This window comes from Halictus rubicundus, chromosome 6, assembly GCF_050948215.1.
Source record: "Halictus rubicundus isolate RS-2024b chromosome 6, iyHalRubi1_principal, whole genome shotgun sequence".
Lineage (NCBI taxonomy): Eukaryota > Metazoa > Arthropoda > Insecta > Hymenoptera > Halictidae > Halictus > Halictus rubicundus.
Genome location: NC_135154.1, coordinates 1,319,840 through 1,339,499, shown reverse-complemented (window position 1 = coordinate 1,339,499; position 19,660 = coordinate 1,319,840). Strand labels below are relative to the sequence as shown.

Here is a 19,660-nt window from a genome sequence, read left to right as displayed (position 1 = left end):
TCAGACTTACCGTTCGGGCACAGCCGGTGCTCAAGCACCAGCCACAGATTTTAGGTTCCTGTTGCAGCACCGCGCGGGTATGCCCTTGCATATTGATTGTGAGACTAAAGATTTCGCTTAAGGAACAACGGCTTTTGTTCAGTCAATGCTTTAACTCTTTGGAGCTAGGTGGGTTAAAAACTATCCCACCTTTTGCTTAGCTTTTTATGAATGGTGGGACATATTTTAACCCACCTCGAAAAGTTGAAGTTACTCATAGCCATACAGTTTAATATTTTATTTCAAGTTTCTCATTCAGTTGAAAATGCTATGCACCAATGGTAAATAAGTGAAAAAAAGAATTTATGTAAATCAAAACGCATCAGTAAGTTGTGTGTGCTGCTGTAATTAAGGTTGGCGCATTGTCTGACGCAAAATTCTATGCAACTAAGGTTTTTATTTTCTTTAAAAGCGTGTGCCTCAAAGAGTTAAGAAAAAGGATATAATATCAAAATGTCAATGTAATTTATTGAAACAATGTAAACAAAGGTGTGGATTTTTTCAAAATCATTCGTTAACACGGCCGAGTCTGGACCTGAACGGAACGGCAAGCAAAATGAACTGGACACTTAATGTGTTAAGAAAAAAATACATTTTTATTATTGAAACAATTGTATAAAAAAATTTTTATTATTTAAAAAATCGTTTAAATAATAAATAATAAAAATATTGACTTGTAGAACATATTAAAAAATCATCGAAATCGGTGTGGTGGTAGAGATATCAAGAATTGTCCGATCTCGTCGAACAATTTTAGTGTTTTATCAGAAAAAACTGAGATTTCATCGTGTTATTTAAGTTATTTTAGGGACCCACTATCGAGTTTTTAGTTGCTTCGTCGTGAACTCAATGATAGGTATCGCTTAGGGCTTAGAGCGGTTGAAGATCCTTATTTCCTACTTTCCGAATAAATAATAAATTATAAATAATAAGCAATTTAATGGTAATTAACAAGTAACAATTGAAATAGTATTTATAAATAAGAAATAAATTTATTATTTATATAATTGATTTAGATCTGTATAAATAATAAATAATTCTTTTCGTATTTTATTTAAACTTCCAAATAAAAATTAATTTTTTATTTAAGTAATCATTTAAATAAAAATTTACTTAAATGATGCCCAACTCTGTTCGGGGGACAGCGACGCTACGATCGCTACGATCTTGCGATTAGGCGAAACGACAAAATGTTGACTGCACCATAGATTTGCTATTCTTGATTTATTGATACAATCCAATCACGATAGCAAAAACTATAGGACAACAATCTTGCTTGCTGTATTGCAAATAAGTCGAAGAAGAACTTATAATTAGTTTAATTCGAATTATTTAACCACATGTCTTTAACACATTACTTGTATAAATCTGACGTTTTAAATACATTATATCTTATCTCCATAAAATTTAATTTTACAACAATATTTTCTAAAAAGAGCTGCCTCATTTATGATCACCTGTCTCATCATTAGGTTTATAAGGCTGTCTCAAAAATCTTGAACTCCCTTGCAAGGGGCGCATCCCAAGGTCATTCGGAGTAATTTTTCCCTTTGGAAAAATATTCTCTACAGCTTTGTTGAGGAGTTATTAACGAAAAACACGGACCAATCAGAGCACAGCCCCCCTGAACGTAGCGTTGGTATTGGCCTGTGTTTTTGAAGAAGTTACTTCAAATGACTTCAGGAATCACCCATTTCACGAAAGTACATTTTCGAAGGAATGAAATTTTCTGAAAAATTCTTATTGACATATAATGTGTGACACTCTTTAAATGAGACATTGCTCAATTCAGGGCAGACTCCCTTATAATGTAATAACCGAACTGCGGATTTTCATGTAAAATAATAATTATCTGCATTAATTACAAGATGCAGGAGCTACAAAGACATTTGTTTCTATTCTCAATAATTTTAATTTGAAAATAATATGTTGAAAATAACACGGAAGTGTTTCTTTAATTTAATTAATTTCTTTCTTTCTTTTTCTTTCTTTCTCCATAGTTTTGTGCTTGATTTATTCACTTCGCAAAAAGTACAACATTTTTATATGTTGAAACTAAATAATATTTCGTTCAAATCAGATTTCATGTTTGTTTATCTATCGAAGTGCATAAGCATCCGTAGACTATTTATTATTCTAATTTAACATGTTAATGTGACGTTTTTAAAACATTTACAATAATGTTTTTCCATGAATTGGCAGAAATTTCTATTTTCCAGAAAACGTACAGTGTGTCTAAACAAATTTTCGGCATTTCATTTACTAATTTTACAAAACATTATGCTCCTACAAAAAATAGCAAAACATGCACACACGTAACATTAAGTAAAATAAATAAATTTATAAAATATGAGGTTAGGAAAACAGTTTCATTTTTTACACTACCCAAAATATGCCATTTCACTATTTACAGTCATTTTTAGCATATTATCACAGAAATACTTGTTTAACTAAAAAATGTAACTGCCCGCGAACTTTTGAACGGTGTTATATATTCAATGAAAGATATTGAATATTATTGTAATATGTATTAAGAATATACAATATGTATAAAGATATTTTTTTTAAATATCTCGAAACTAATAACTTTTTTACCATCCAACCCAATACTGTTTTACGCAGACTCGCGAGAAAAATCTATGTATGTATTTAAAAAAAAACGTATGTATTTCCATAACAAATGCAACTGCTGATTGGACATACAAGATTGGAATTTATTTAAAAATGTAAGCTCCTACGGATGTAGTATTCTTTAAACCATCCATCCTTTTTCTTTGATGTTTTTCTATAACTGTACTTGCAACGAAGTAATAGCCCGAAGTAACTGCGTGAACTACCTGTATAATACATTGATATTCATTACAGTATATCGGATGTACATATCAGATCACTAAAGGTATTCACTCGAGAAGAAATTAAGATTCCTCGATTCTTGTCCTTATCGTACCAAGAACTGTCATATTTGATGACCGGATGAATGAGCGAGATCCATTGGAATGATCAAGCCGCTCTAAAAAAAACCTCCCACGGGGGCCACTATCAGGTAGTCAGCGTTCCGTGTAACGATTGTTTACAAATATTTCTGTATGAAGGAAATCGAAGCCGTAACACTGCCAACATATTTAAACGCGTATTTTCAAAAGATCAATGATTTATCATAAAACAATAGTAAATCTCCTTGTTTACAGATTAGGGTGAGGGACCCAGTTACTGTCCCTATATTAATTATAATTATTTTTAAAGCATCATGAATATAAAAAGAAGATATTAATTTTTTTTAGTAAAATCAGTTAATATATATGGTATATATCTGTTTTTGAATATTCATTATACTTTAAAAATAAGTATAATTAATAGACAGCGGTTCTTTATGCAAAATAAAAATTTTCTACCAGAATTGCAACAAACTGGAGTGAAGTAAAAATTTATTATCCTTCTCAATATCTTTATTTGGTTGAAAATAATATAACAGTATTTTTAAATTCTTGTAATAGTTTCACTGTTTCATGTTGCATCTACTCATTTTTGTCACAAATGCATAAAATCCGCTGTCTAATAATTAATATAGGCACAGTAATTGGTACTCCCACGGTAATTGGGTCCCTTGCCCTATGCTATGCCAGTTCTCTAGTTTAAAAAAGGCTTCCAGATCAATTATTCCTATCTGTGTGAAGCTAATTAACATTATCTTCAAGATGATCTTGAATCCGAGACGGGTCGTTGGATCGCGAATGCGTTAAGAGGTCTGTAATACGATAACAATGAAAGCGGTATCGGTGGGTCTATGATAATTCCTTAATGGAATGCTATGAAGTCAGCACAGAAGTTGCAAGAATGAGTTGCAACGAAGTGAAAGTAACTTGACGATCTAATCTAGTCTTTATTTCAAGAATTCCGTATCCTATATGCATACATGGCATTAACATTTCAAGGTGAACTCGCCATTGGACTGGTCGCGAACGCCTCGTCGATTTAGACAAATAATTTAAACAGTTCCTCGGTTAGACACGTAAAAGTATCGAATTTATCACGGGTTATTTATAATTCTATGACCATCGCAGCTGATTTTACATTTAAAGCCCACGCAACTTCACAAAACTGGCCATGTTCGAAGAAACAGCCACTATAATTAACCGGGTTTCGTCATTTCCATGTATTGAACCTTAGAGCCACAAATAGATTATATTAATGAGTGGACCACGAATTTTATGCCTTTATCACACAAATGAGTGCGACTTAAAATAGGAGAAATATAAAAAGATTTAACACTGAAACTACAGGACCTACCAAAATAACAGGTTCACAATTTTTTTAACACACATCTATGATTATACAAATTATGAATATATATATGCCTAGGGAATTATTCAATAAATTTATTTGTATGGACATACAGTCGATTTAAACAGTATTTGAACACATTTCCGATTTTCCAAAAAATTGTCGATATTTTAGTTGTGATAATTTCGTAAAAACAAATAGTACAACTATAAGCCAGGACTCTAGTTTCTCAAAACAGTATTCATTTTCCTCCATAATATTTTTATATTCTGTAGGGTAGGGGACCCAATTTCTAGGGCACCAATTACTGTGCCTATGTTAATTATACTTAATTTTAAAGGATAATGAATATTAAAAAAGAGTTAATACATTTTTTCATGAAAATCAGTTAATACAGTATTTACCCCGTGAAAGGTCACGAACCGAGGCCTTTAGGGCTTTGCTGTCTTTTCCTACGTTCGGCGTGGATCAAAGAATAGTATCTTCTGACCGATATATGGCCCTGGCTGGATCTGTATTTTGGACATATATCGTGTAAACACTGTATACAGTGAATTCTCATTACGAGTCAGTGCCAACCTTACAATTTGGAGTCAGTGGAACTACCCACACCACCGCGGTGAGGGGCCGAAGCTCAAGAGCCGTCTCTCGAGCTACGTGCAACATTGTATCGGAGAAAGACATTTTCTCAGCCTTCTTGTCACTATCGCTTAGTAGTCATAGGCTTTTATGACTTGTAGACGGATGACTCTTAGGTTTCCAGCGTCCTCTGTGTATTTCAAATGCGACGCTCGGCGACAACCTCAGATTTCGTCTAACAAGGAGAGGCCACGACCTTCGGGTCACCGATTCGGTTGAAACTTTGCACACTTATAGATCTCGTTCTCCTGTTAATGAATATATACCATTATAGGAGCAGATACCCAATAATTTTCGAGATATTGACGATTAAAGTTTCATTATTGCCTATGTAATGCTGTATTTTATCTAGGCTACAAGAGTCGGTGTGGCGCGACGTTAGTGTTCCAAGTTTTCAACCGGACGACCAGGGTTCAAATCCTACCAACTACCGCATTTTTTTTAATTTCATTATGTTTTATATTAATTTCACGTATAAAATTGCATTTTGAATTACAAGTACATGTATTTCTTTACTAACAACAGGATTATTTACTATTATTATATATTAAATGATAATTAATAGTAATTAAATAGTAATAGTAATTTATATATTAAATATATATATTAAATTTTAAGAAGTCTTTATAAATATCTTGTGTTAACTTTCCGGATTTCGAACAAGTTACTATTACGTTTGTGTGATGTGACATAAGTTCATCTACCTTTTCTTGAACAAGTGCGGTCTTTTCTCCCTTATATGTTATTGTCCTTTCGAACGTTGATTGATACTGACAACCTGTCTGATCCGTGTTGATTATATATTTTAAATGGAATTGTGAGGTGATATATTTTACTGCTTTCCGATAATTTTCGGCGGCCTGCTATATTTTATCAAAATGAAACCGGTACTTATCATTATATGCATTGAAGAAAAAGAATTTAAAACTAATCATTAGAGGAAAATTCAAACTTTATCACTGCGAGTACGAATGGTAAGTAATGTGACCCGCCGTTTTCAAACTGTGTCGCGTTCTCAAGAGTTTCCTCGATCCCAAGAGCGTCTCCAATATCACTGTTTATTGACTGTTTATATTGGGGATGATAATGCAACCAACGAAGTTCCGAACTGCATTTTCGATTGAAATTAATAATATAAATATACAATGATAAAACATAATGAAGTTAAAAAAAAACGCGTTATAGTCGATAGGATTTGAACCCTGATCGTCCGGCTGAAAACTTGGCACGCTACCGTCGCGGCACACCGACTCTTGTTATAGAATAGAAAAAATACGGCATTACATGGGAAATAATGAAACTTTAATCGTCAATATCTCGAAAACTATTGGGTATCTGCCCCTATAATGGTATATATTCGTGACCAGGAGAACGAGATCTATAAGTGTGCAAAGTTTCAACCGAATCGGTGACCCGAAGGTCGTGGCCTCTCCTTGTAAGAGTCAGTCACCAGAACGGGGCAACTGACTCGTAACGAGAATTCACTGTATATGTCATATGTATATCTCTTTTTTAGTATTCATTATGCTTTGATTAATATAGGCACAGTAATTGGGTCCGTTACCCGAGCAGGTGGGAAATTGAAGGCCCATTTTTCCTAAAAGAGGCTGAAAATTCAAAAAAAGTCAAGAAAAACTTCTAAAAAAATTTCTCGTAAATGAAACTGTCATAGATTTGGAGATTGAATCCGTCAGAGCTCGAAAATGCTCTCATTCAAAGCTCGAAAAAACGATTTAAAAAAATCGTACATGAATTGTTAAGATGTCGTCCTAAAGAGGAAACATTGGTTTTAAATGTATGGAAATTGCCAATGATCTGAATAAACAAATTTTTGTTATTATAGAGTAATATAAAATAGTAATTTTTAGTGCTCAATATATTATTGCCAACTTATTAAAATTATTAAAGAAAGAAAGAAAATTTTATCCAGCTCCTGTTTCTTGAACTTAATGTAAGAAATTTCTATTTTGCATAGAAATCTGCAGTCTATTATTAAATAACTGCATCAAAAAATGTCAGTAGCACTGCAGGATGCCTGTTAAACGCAGCTGGGCATTATATATAAATAAAAGCCTTTGTATAAATGATTAAACATTTTAGTCTCCTCTATTAACCTTGTTTATTATTTGTAATTTATTTTAAGAAATGTCTGACATTGAAAAAATTCATGACTGTTGTAAGTATTTGTAGGTACGTGTGGTTGAATGTCAACGTTTATGCTACTATGTATTTTCTAATTTTTCCAGTGTTATAGCGAACACTTACTGTGTAATTTTCTTTTACTGTGTGTTTATTTTAAGAAATAAAATACTTGAAATCAAGCAGGTTGTTCAAAAATGATTTATCGAATAAAACTTCGAAATTTAAAGTTATATAGTAACGTTTCAATTCAATCCATTTGCCATTTTCTACAAGTCGTATGTAAATATGTAATTATTTATTGCTGGTACTTATTATTATTACTTTAAAGAAAGAACTAAGAGAATGAAATTTTATTTAAATGTACAGAGAAACTGGCGAGTAACTTTTCACATATATGCATTTGTAGCGCATCTATTCGTGGTTGAAACTTTTCAAACGAATTTTTTCATCCACAAATATTAAGTTATTTAATTTATTATACAATAAATAAATTATCTTGCGGCACATGTAATTTTCTAAATAAAGAAATAGAAACACATTTTTCAAGGGGGTGCCGGTCACTGAAAAGGTAAAGAAGCACTGATCTAGGGTAAGGGACCCAATTACTGTGCCTATATTAATTATACTTATTTTTAAAGCATAATGAATATTAAAAAAGAGATATATAACATGTAATATAAGCTATATGTAAAAATATTGTACATGCTACTTGGTTTAAGGCAATAATAAATAAATGAATACATATATACACTGATTTTAATGGAAAAAATTTAATACCTATTTTTTAACACTAGGTTTACGGGACCCGTCAAAATGGCGGATTCTAAAATTTTTAATATACAATTATTAAGATTCTAAAGATACATGCATGAGGAATTATTCAACAAATTTATTTCTTTGGGTATATGTCATTAAAAAAGTGGCTAAAGATTTGGGCAGTACATTCTTGTTATTTGTATAAAGTGATGTAAAATAGTCACTTTTAGTTTCCCGTAAACCTAGTGTTAATATTCATTATGTTTTAGAAATAAGTATAAGTAATGTAGGCACAATAATTGGTACCCCCACGGTTATTGGGTCCCTTACCCTATTCGTTTTTGCTATAAACGCATAAAATCCACAGTCTACTAATGACTCATGATGGGCTTCAGGTGCGAAAGTTTCCCGACGGGCAAGTCTTATTAATTAGGAATGTACATTGTTGCGCAGCACGTCTCTAGCAGACGCAGATAATCCATAAATAATCGCGTACATTGATTGCGATTCTAATTTCCGTCCATCCGACAGTGTTTATAAATCTCCGTAGATAATCTCGATTGCGTAACGGATGACTTGCATATGTGGAAACTTCGATCGCTTTGATGGAATCATATTTCCATTCGATTGTCGTTGCGGCTTTACGAAAGATAAATTAACAGGGGAAAAACCAAACTGAATGCCACGCAGGTTTTATACCACGGCGTTTAATCGAATATATATTGTCCAGTGCCATAGAGATAGGTACATACGTCACATTTGGCTCAGCTCTTACTATCGAAGCGGGGAAACATATACATACGCGCATAGGCGTTTCGCAATTTGTCTGTTTAACGCTACCAGCCTATTCCTCTTTCTATTTTCGGAATCGATGGACCGGATAAAGCGTGGCTTTTCGATCATCAAGATTTCTTTATTCCGGAGGCCGAAGCAAGCTATTCACTCGAAGAATAAATTACAGTGAATCGCAATAATATTGGCACAATTTTTAAAGGAGACCTGGATTCTTTTTTTAAGAAGTTAGAACGATTAGTTTACTACAAGGACGGGGAAATAAATTTTGAAAAAATTGCAATTGATCGAAATTCCAGAGGAAATACTGAAAGTTGTCTACAACTTACAATTATTGCAAATATGACAGTACACCTTTCAATCGAGTTAGATCAAGTTTTGAGCCTTCGTTGGAAAGGGGAAGCTACGATCTTTAAAGAGTGTAGCCGGATAAGGAGGTCAAAAGTGCCTCCAAACCAAATTGAAATTTGCAATAGGCCATTCAATAGCTTGTCCAATGAAAATTCTTTGTGCCAATTTTCAATCCTGTATGTCGACATGGGGGGGGGGGTAGTAATGGGGTGACAAAGAAAATCAGTTTTTTCCGTAAGTTCTCTTATCCTCTTCAGTTGAAACTTCTGCAAAAAATCAGGCATATTTTAGCTATTAGAATGCACATATATGAATTTTTTCAGAATATTTAGCTTCGAAACCGAATTTTAAAAAATAAAAATAATTTTCAAACACCGATTTTTTGTAGAAGTTATGAGATACTAAGTTTATATTTTTACAGTTTTAGCATCTCGTATTTGGGGGCACATAGTTAAAACAATCAAAACCTGCTACTTTTACCTCTCCAAAATTATTTCTACACGTTACATACAGGTTTGCCTGCCACTAGCCACTTCATATGACCCTTCATACTACCTAAAAGTGAATCTAGTTATGAGTTAATTATGAATGTAGAAATAAAAGAAGTTAGAGTTATTTAGATCAAATGATTTTTCGGATGCAATGATTAATAATTATTTTGTTGAATACAAAAGATTTCGTTGCCTTACTGAAAACTACATTGTCACTGCGTTGCGTCACGGGACAAACGTAAATTGAACCACAATGAGTTCCATTCAAGTAATATCGGAACATATGGTAACAATTAAAACTTGTTAAATGTGAGTCAACGAATTAGCAGTAACGTCACACCGACGTTTCAATATTTTCAAATTTTTCTCTGCCTATATATTAGCATTACACTAACAAACATTATAGGGCTAAACTACTTATTGATATGAAATATTAGTATAAATACGATGATCTTCGCATGTTATAAATCACGTTAATTGCTGTGTTACTCATATTTAGGAGACATAATTGTTTGCTTACCCATCAAAATAAATTTTTGTACTAATAGATTGAGCATACCAAAACTTATCATCTGCCTAAGTCCGAGAGAATTGAAAGAATAATAATAAATGACTTGATTTTATCTAATTTTTACGGTTTTCGTGTCGGCAATCGATGTGTTAACAATGCTGCCGCTTTGTTCTCAGCTTGTTAGAATCTTACAAAGAAGAATGTGTCTATTTAACTTCAGTTTCTTTAAATTGCTTCGGAGAAATCGGATTTCACATACAGATCTGTGGTTTACTGATCACGTAAACCCAGCTTGTATGTTTGAATCGTGAGTTTCAATTTCAGTTCTGATGAAGGAAATTCATCAGGAACAAAATTTAAGGAACATTATCATCTTTCCTTGCAAATAATTCTATGAGTAATAAATAGACTGCGGATTTTCATGCAAAACAAAAATTGACTAAATCAATTATTACAGAATTAAAATGAAAGTATATTTCCTCTTTCAATAATTTTAATATTTAATAATAATGTATCCTAAAGTCTTTGTAGTTTTGTATTTGACTTATTTATTTTCGTCTCGAATTCATAAAATCCGTAGTCTTGTAATGAACCTCGTTTAAAAAATTTATATACAATAGCTTCCTAAACTAAATAAGGTAAATGTGCAGAGTGCAAAACAAATGATAGTCCTTGATCTCTTGATTGATGGACATTTTTTAGATACTTGTATAATTGTTGGTATTATTGAACATTACATTTAATGTTGTTCATATCGAAAATATTTCTCAGAAATGTCTACAGATTCAGGAGTGATTATTTAGTTCTTAAAATTGTTACTAGGATACGGAACCCAATTTCTGTGCCTATATTAATTATACTTATGTTTAAAGTATAATGGATATTAAAAAAGAGATATTACATTTTTAATATAGGTACAGTAATTGACACCCCCACAGTAACCGGGTTTCTTACTCTATTGCATGTTTTATACTCTGTGAATTAGATAGGCCTATTTACCTATGGGGCTCTTTAAGCGTCGTTTCGTCACCGTGCAGGGCACTCTTCTTCATAGTGGGACTGTTGTACATTTCCATCTGCAACAATAATTACATCCGTGTTATTACAGAATTAAGGATTTAAGCACTGATTAGATCGTAAGCAGATTTTATTTTCAGGTTTGGTAGCAATTCTTCATGCTCCGATCAGATTACTATTACAGTAAGTAAATTTTCAGTAACTATTTCAAGATTTTCCGAATTTAATAAAGTATTTAATAAAGAATAAATTATATCGTTAATATAAATTGTAAACATAAATTACATTGTCATTGAAACATCATCAAATATGAGAGAACAACCAACGTCTTCAGAGAGATTAGAAACAGGTTTATGGATTGTCTATAGTGCGATCAATGTCTCCAGATGAGGGGCGGGTGGGGAGGGGGGGGGGGGCACGGGTTGAGGGGGAAATGTTACCCTCTCTGCAAGTACAGGAGTATGCACAGCAGAGACGAAACGCGTCACGTGACCGGTCCACAACGGAAGCGTGGGGAATAGCACGGTAGAAGGAGAAGTGAGAGTGGAGACACAAGTCTTAATTTAGCGACACTGAGCCCAATTGCGAGTCTTTTTGCAAAATAAAGCTTTTCTGCATCGATTGTAACAAACTAGAACCAATAATCATTTCATCTGCACCCATAATGAGAATTTGAAATATGCCTTTTAAAGATCTAAGCAAGTTAAACAGAGTGTCCCAAAAATCTCCGCGACTTTGTTAAAGAGCTGTTAACGAAAAGTACGGAGCAATCAGAATATGACTACAGCGGCTTCCGCTGAGTGTGACGTTGGTATTGGCCACGCTGGAATCTGTTCGCTGTAGCCGTGCTCTTCGTCCGTGTTTTTCGTTAATAACTCTTTAACGAAACCGCAGAGAACATTTTCGCAAAGGAAGAAGTTACTTCAAATGACCTTGGGAATCACCCCTTTCGAGGTAGTAGAACATTTTTGGAATGCCCTGTATGCCTGCACAAAGTTTCATAAAAATTGACTAAAAATTGTGAGAAACTGCCATTTACATCTTGAATGCCCACACCTTTTTCATGCGTCAACCAATTTCAATGAAACTTTGTAGATCTACATAACTTACTCAGATCTAAAAACGCCATATTTAAAATTTTCATTATAGGCGCAGATAAAAAAGTAAAAAATCATAACTGGTATTTCATTCTTCGCAATTTCGAACAATGGTGATTTTTAGTTAATATTTTTATAAATTACTCAGTAAATTAATTCTTATAACATCTCAAGACAACTCAAGCCGTTCGAACAAATTTAAAAAAAAGTTTCTTTGTTTTTAAAAGATAGCCGGATACTTTTGCACACCACTGTATATGAAGTAGGGTGTCAATTATCCGAATCTGGACTATCCGAACCAGTATTGCATTGTCTCTTTCTTCACCACTTCTTCGAACCGATGTAATAATACTGATGAAAGTGGCATTAATCGAATATGTTGGAGAAAATCCCATAAAAAAATTATAAAAATAAAGAAGTTTTGTTATTGGATTCGTAGTGGTCTTCTGCTCTCACTCCGATATATCCGACCCGTGTCATGTTCACACTTCTCGGCCCCTCACGGGGTACACCCCGCGGTGGTGTGGGTAGTTCAGGAACCTTTAAACGTAAGGCTTGTAGGTGAGTTCACTGTATCTATGCATTAATTTCTTTTCTGCACATTCACGAAAAATTCCTGGTTGCACGTTCCACCGTAATGGATTAATAGCTGGATTAGATGATAACGCACTGAACTGATAACGTTTATAACCCGTCATAAATAATTCTTCGAAAAATAGCTTGTCTACAAGAAGTATGTACGCTGTGCAGCGTTACTTAATGTTGAACTCTGTGCTTGTATCTTGCTCTCCCTATTGGCGACGGTCGATCGAATTAAGGTCGCGCAGAGTTCAATGCGAGACGGGCAATCCAGTTTCCTATGGAAACGTGACCGAACATCTGTCCCGGCGATTTCCCTCCGATTTTCCGCGCTGTATTATTCCGTTATTAACGAGCCGCTGTTGCTCGAAAGCCGGCGAGTCTACGCGGATAACGATATCGCGAATAAAAAGCCGATTTTTGAAAACGCGCGCGCGTACCGAGTCCGATACGGAGAAAGTTGAATTGGAGATAGAAAAATTAATAAATTAATCAATTTAATGAGCAAATTAATTGATTGGTTTGCGAATTTTTATGCACAATTTAATTGTTATATTTAGACTGCGGATTTTATGCAATGACAGCAAAAATGAATAGGGAAAGTATTAGAAGAATATAAGAATGTGACCATTTTCAAAAAATTGAAATTATTAGCAAAAGAAAGAAATATTTTTATTTTGCATAAAGATCCGCAGTCCACAGTGAGCTGGAAACCCGTTTTTTTGTGGTCAAAATTATTTTAGCGCTACTTTAAGGTTGAAGGTTACAGTTGGTCGTTGAATTTTGTCTCGACATCAGCTAGAATATTATGAAGTCAAAAATATATATTAAAAAATCGAAATGACCTCCATCTTTTATAAAAACAAATTTCTTTTTACATGTTTCATATTGAAATTTGTAGAAAAAGTGAATACTGATCAACTTTTGCTGAAAACACTTTTTTGTCAAATCATCGACGATGTTTGAAAAATCCTACTGACAGCGCTTGGAAAAAGTTCGTGCGAAAAAGTGGTGTGGAAAGTGATTTTTTTGTGACCAAAATTAAAAATACCTTCACATCGATCTATTTTCAACAAAAATTCCATTAATGCAACCAAAACGAATAAAATAAAAAATATTCAATACAAATCGATAACTAAAAATTGTAAAGATACAGCTCTGGTACTTTGGGCATTTGTTTCTTAACCACTTAGCTGTTGCGACCTCTTTGAAAAATGTGTGCCTAAATTGCGTCACAAAAATTAAAAAAAGTTATTTCAATTGACCTTAGGAATAACCTCTTTCAAAGAAGTACAACATTTTGGGACACCCTCTATATGACCCCGTAAAAAAATAATTTATTCCGAAATTCATGAATAATTATCAATATCTATTCCGGAAATCGGTGCATAATCACTATGATATGAACACTTCTATATTCATAGCTTTAAGTAATGCGATCATGGACGTCAAAGTATAGTCTTTAACAAAACTGAGTTTATACATTGTACATAATCAAACAATCGTTTACTTCTGAACACGTCCAATATAATTGTGACAAATGTAAAAATCTTCATGTACAATTATGATGTTCTAATATGGGTAACATTTTAAAACTACAGCAATCGAAAGAAAGTTATATTTATTAAATAACACTGCGACTATAAAAGGGATATTCAATTAAAATCATATGACGAGCAAAAAATAATTTATTCTATTTTGTAAAATACTATCTTTAATAAGCATAATGTTTAACCAAACGATGCCACAGATGTACATCTTCGTAAACAAAATTGTTTAAAGTCAATGATTTAGTGAACATTCTATTTTCTATTAAGAACTTGATCAGGGTGATCATTTAAATAGAAAAACACTACAAGAAATGTTAGTACAGTATTTACTCTATATATGTCCCAAATGCCTAGCCGATAAAAGTCCCAGAACTATCTCCACTACCGCGGTGTACATCTCATGAGGGGCCAAGAAGCTCGAGGACCACGGTCACCGAGTAGTGTTAGGTAGCATGGATCAAAGAATAGTATCTCCTGGTCGATATATGTCTGTGGCTAGACCCGCGTTTTGGACATATATCGAGTAAACACTGTATTTCTATTTATTGTGCTTTGTAAGTTCAAATTCGCTGCAAATGCATAAAACACATGTTAGAAAATTCTTATAAACTGCCCTTTTCCAAGGTTCTGGGGTAAGTGCTGAGCGGTCTCACACAGTCCTCTTACCAGAAGGCACCCTTGCCTTCCCCCACTCCGTGGCCAGATCCTTCATAAGGACTATCTTTGTTCTTTAAGATAGCAGTACGACGCACAGTGGGCAATTTGGACAAAATCGGATTCAAAATCAAGGAACTTTCGGTAGGAATGAGGTAGAGCGATGAAATTTTTTTTAAATGAAAGCTGCAACTTTGTAGAATATGGAAAAAATAGAGAGATTGTGGTACGAACGTTTTTTAACCTCGAGAAAATTCGTTAAACGCGAACAAATTCAAGAAAATTTTAGTTTTTCCAATACCACGCGCGGAAAAAATTTTTTTTTAACATACTATACATCATTTCCCATAGATTTTTTCACGCTGATTTCAAATCTGGTCTCAAAATTTGTCTACGGCCTCAGGATTTTGCAAAAAATAGATTTTTGTGACAAAAACTAATGAAGTCATTTTTTCGTTGAAATGATTGGATGGTAATAATCTCTCTATTTTCCCATATTTTACAAAGGTTCAGCTTTCATTTAAAAAAAATTTCATCGCTCTACCTCATTCCTATCGAAAGTTCTTTGATTTTGAATCCGATTTCGTCCAAATTGCCCACTGTGCGACGTCGGGTCGTCTGCCATCCTTAAAGATTCCTAACTTTCCAAACATATGTCAACGAATGCGCCCCATCGAGTACCTGAACAACTTCGAGTTGCCAGACATCATCTGGGGTTTGTCCGTCGACAGGAACTACGGCTTTGAGAGGTTACGCGAACCCTCGACCCTACCATAAATTAACCGAAAGCGGACTAGCGTCGAATTATCTGCCTTCGATTTCTTTCAAAAACAAACTGTCGCTAACACACATAGTCCATCGGTGCGTTTTAGACAACATGAAATGAATAAACAATAACTAATGTACACAATTAGCTGAACCTGTAAACAAAGGAAGCGAATTTATATAGTCTTTTGTGGGGGCATCTAGCAGGTGTCCCAAAAATTTCGAAAAACCTTGGAAGGGGTGGTTCCTGAGGTCATTTGAAGTAACTTTTTTCTTAGCGAAAATTTCCGTTCCAGCTTTGTTAAGATTTATTAATGAAAAACACGGATCAATCAGAGCGCAGCTACAGCGGACGGACGCTGGCTCAGCCAGCAGAAACGCCACGCTCAGCGGGATCTAGCACCAAGCCGGAATCCGTTTGCTATAAGCAACGTACTATAGACGGCTGCTATAGACGTAGCGACGCCTGCAGTTATTTTTTGGAACAATTGGCAGTAAAAATAGCATATGTACTTAAAATATGGAAAAAATTATAAAATTTGGTTTTCAACCAGTGCAATTTGAAGGTTACAGGGAATGTGATAAAAAAAATGGTTAGCAGTTATTTATTGCTGACCACGTTTTAAATGTCGTTGAATATAAGTGTGTTCACAAGAGTTTAATAACTGCCGATGTTGTGGCTGAAACGAGATTTTTTGGCTTTGCTTGCTTTGACGTCGAATGCACGCTTGCAGCAGGAGAACAGTAAAATGATACAGCTGGAGCATTTGTATCACTTATTTTTGCCACAGAACTAGTAGAGAACCCTTTGATGTAACAATACTGTTGCGGTTATTGCATCAAATTCGTTGTTGTTAACGAATGTTGACAGTTAATATTAACATTAATAGTATATGACATATGTATTTTCGTTGCCAATAGTTCACATTCTATCCACTAGCGGCATTACAGTCATCATGCACTCTCCCTATACCGGCGCTCTGATTCGTCCGTGTTTTCTGTTAATAATTCCTTAAAAAAGCTGAAGCGGAGATTTTTGCTAAGGAAGAAGTTACTTCAAATGACCTCAGAAACCATCTCTTTCAAGGTATACTGTACCTTGTATACATATTTTAGATCATTGTCTTGCTCGAACAAAAATTGTTCAATAATCCCAATTTTATAGCACTTTTAATAAAATCAGGTTTTAACATATTCAAACATTCGTATTTATCTATAATAACATCTACAAAAACGAAGAGTGTCACATATCTTCTGATCCATCACACATATTTCATACATATTTTCAGGTAACAATCCCCAGCAGAAAATTATAATTTACCAGAAAATGTAAATATGTAAGTTCTTTTGTATCAAAACAGACAATTTATTCAATAAATTTTGTTACTAAAATTGACGTTTTAATTTCGGTCCATGAATCAATATTAATGTTCTAAAACTGGACAAATTAAATTATGGATGTATTAATGCACAGGTGACTGAATACACGTGGATTCAAATCAGAAATCTAAACAATTAAGAAACTTTTGAATAGTTCCTATTTAAAACGTGGAGCGTGGAACTTTTTTCAAAAAACGTCACACGTTTTAAATTTTGGTAAGAAGAGATAAAAAGGGAGAGTCAAATTTCTAGTTTGAATAGAATTTACAAAATCGACAAATAAAAATTTGTCTATAACAGATGCCAGATTTGTCCACTTTAAAAAAGTTCTCGACCTGTGATGAATACTGGACACTATCCAATGAATGAAAATACAACAATATTAAATCTTATGTAGGTAATTCACAGTTCAAAGGTCGTTTGCATTTCTCTTATGAAACCTCTTTTAATAAACGCTCTAAATAAATTGTACTAAATTGTAATTGTTTACCTTTGTTATACAGGTTTGACAAGATCTATTCCATAAGAATAAATATTTCTTCAAACGAAATATACGAAAAGAAAACAAAATACAGCTATTTATTTCTATCTCTGATTTGAATATACGTGAAACAGGGATAATATTTGCACTGTTTAACACTAGGGTAAGGGACCTAATTACTGTTATACTTATTTTTAAAGCATAATGAATATTCAATTTTTTCAATAATATCAGTTAATATATGTTATGTATAATAATAAATATAATCGAGTAGACATTGTATCTTGTAAATTTAATCATGCAACGTTTTGATAAAAATTAATACTTTGAAAAAGCAAATAAATTCGACGCTTTTAGTGCTTGGTTGTTATGAATGTTCGAATGCTTTTGCGAGCGGCTGCATGCGAAATTCGTTCGATTAACACTTTGTCCACGTTGACGTTGAAGTAATATTCCGTCGTTAGCATTTGGCGACGCGCGGAATCGTTCGCAGCACGAGATAAGCCGATAAGGCCAGCCAGGCAAACGCATATCATTGATTGATTTCTCATGCAAATGGTGCAGTCTCATGCAAATACTGCAAAACATAACAATTTTCATGAATTTTTTTCAAAGCTATGCGATGGAACGTCTTACATTTATAATTTTTCGTCGTACAGAACAATTTTTTTCTACAGTTTTAATTACTTGTTTCTCGATTCTATTTCGCTTTGCAATAAATGCATGTTTAAAAATCTCAAAGTGGACTGAATCAAAAGAATCAAGATGATTCTTAATCAGAAATAAAAATGAATAACCGACCTTAAAAATTGGGAAAACGAATTGGCGAATGCTTAAATTCCGTATTCCAAAATGTCATTCTCATTCCGGTAATTTTTTTTAATAAAAAAAGCGTATGATAAATTCAACGTAAAAATAAAATTTTGGTACCGGCGAGAGCTATATAGTGGTATGCGAAATGGCTTGCCAAAATTTCAGAGCAATCGATCACGTAGAGAACTATCTACGCCCGAGAAAATACGTTCCGATAAAAACACGTTTAAATTTTTCTAGTGACGCCGCTATTCCGAAGCATTGTTCTCCTGGATACGTCATAACTATAGTGCGGATTTTTATGCAAAATAAAAATTTTCCAAGTCAAAAGTATGCAAGAGAAGTGAAATAAAAATGTACTTTTCCTTTTAATAATCTGAGTAAATCGAATATGACATCGTAGTGTTCTTCCATTGTTTTCATGTCTTCACAATTTGATACTTTACCAATTCAGTTTTATCATAAATGCATAAAATCCGCAGTCTAGTATAACTTTGTCATTTCAATGAATTTAAGCGTACAATTTTGGGGAAATATTTTTAAGGTTCTATAGGTACTTTTACAAAATTACAATAAAAGAAAATCGATTCTTGACCCGCCCACACTGTAATGCCCCGTTAAATCATCAGCGCGTGCGTGCTCGAAACGGTGGAATCATCTTCTTCAGGAACGGTGCGCTCGATCATCGGTATCATCATCAAGTAGTGGCCGACGTACACGCGCGAATACGTGCGAAAAGCACGTGCACGCGTGCACAAGCCGCAACAATTACAAACTATTCATCGTTTGATTCCGATGACCTCACAATCCCATTGTATTTACGCCCCGATGACGCTTGACATCCGAGTGTCGAACTCCTTTGATTGTTGAATGGGCGAGGCGCGGTTTCTGTGAGATCAGGCTTGCGTTTTTTCGAAATGTAACGCATCGATTGAGTCAAAATAGCGGTCAGAAAAATCCTGCTAATATTTGTTGCAATGATCACTTCTTCAATAATTTCGGATCTTCCAGAGATGTAGGGTAAGGTTGGTTTAGTCGTACCCCATAAGGCAAAATGACCATAAATCGAAAGGAATATAACTTATGTTAATAACTTTTGTATCAACTGAAACTTTATTGAATACACTGTACATCTCTAACATCAGAAAGAAAAAATACTAATGGAAATAGTAATTATTAACATATATACAAAAAGTTATAATTGGTACGACTAAGGATATCGATCTCTAAGTCGTACCACATACACCTTAAGTCGTACCAAAAAATAAAATTATACAAAAATATGTAAACATGTCTTAAGTAATTTATTTAAATGGAAATAT

General features: G+C 33.8%; 1 protein-coding gene across 5 annotated transcripts in view; it reads right to left on the bottom strand.

The window, feature by feature from the left end:
* Positions 1–19,660, bottom strand: part of LOC143354974 (proton-coupled amino acid transporter 2) — a 120,680-nt gene that overhangs the window by 45,557 nt on the left and 55,463 nt on the right. For 4 of the 5 annotated variants that reach the window (XM_076789392.1, XM_076789396.1, XM_076789393.1 and 1 more), the window contains exon 2: positions 11,002–11,078. In XM_076789392.1, the coding sequence (XP_076645507.1) occupies positions 11,002–11,078 (77 nt within the window). Of the gene's footprint in view, positions 1–11,001; positions 11,079–15,348; positions 15,354–19,660 lie in introns of those variants that run through there. The other variant, XM_076789395.1, reaches the window with a different exon arrangement.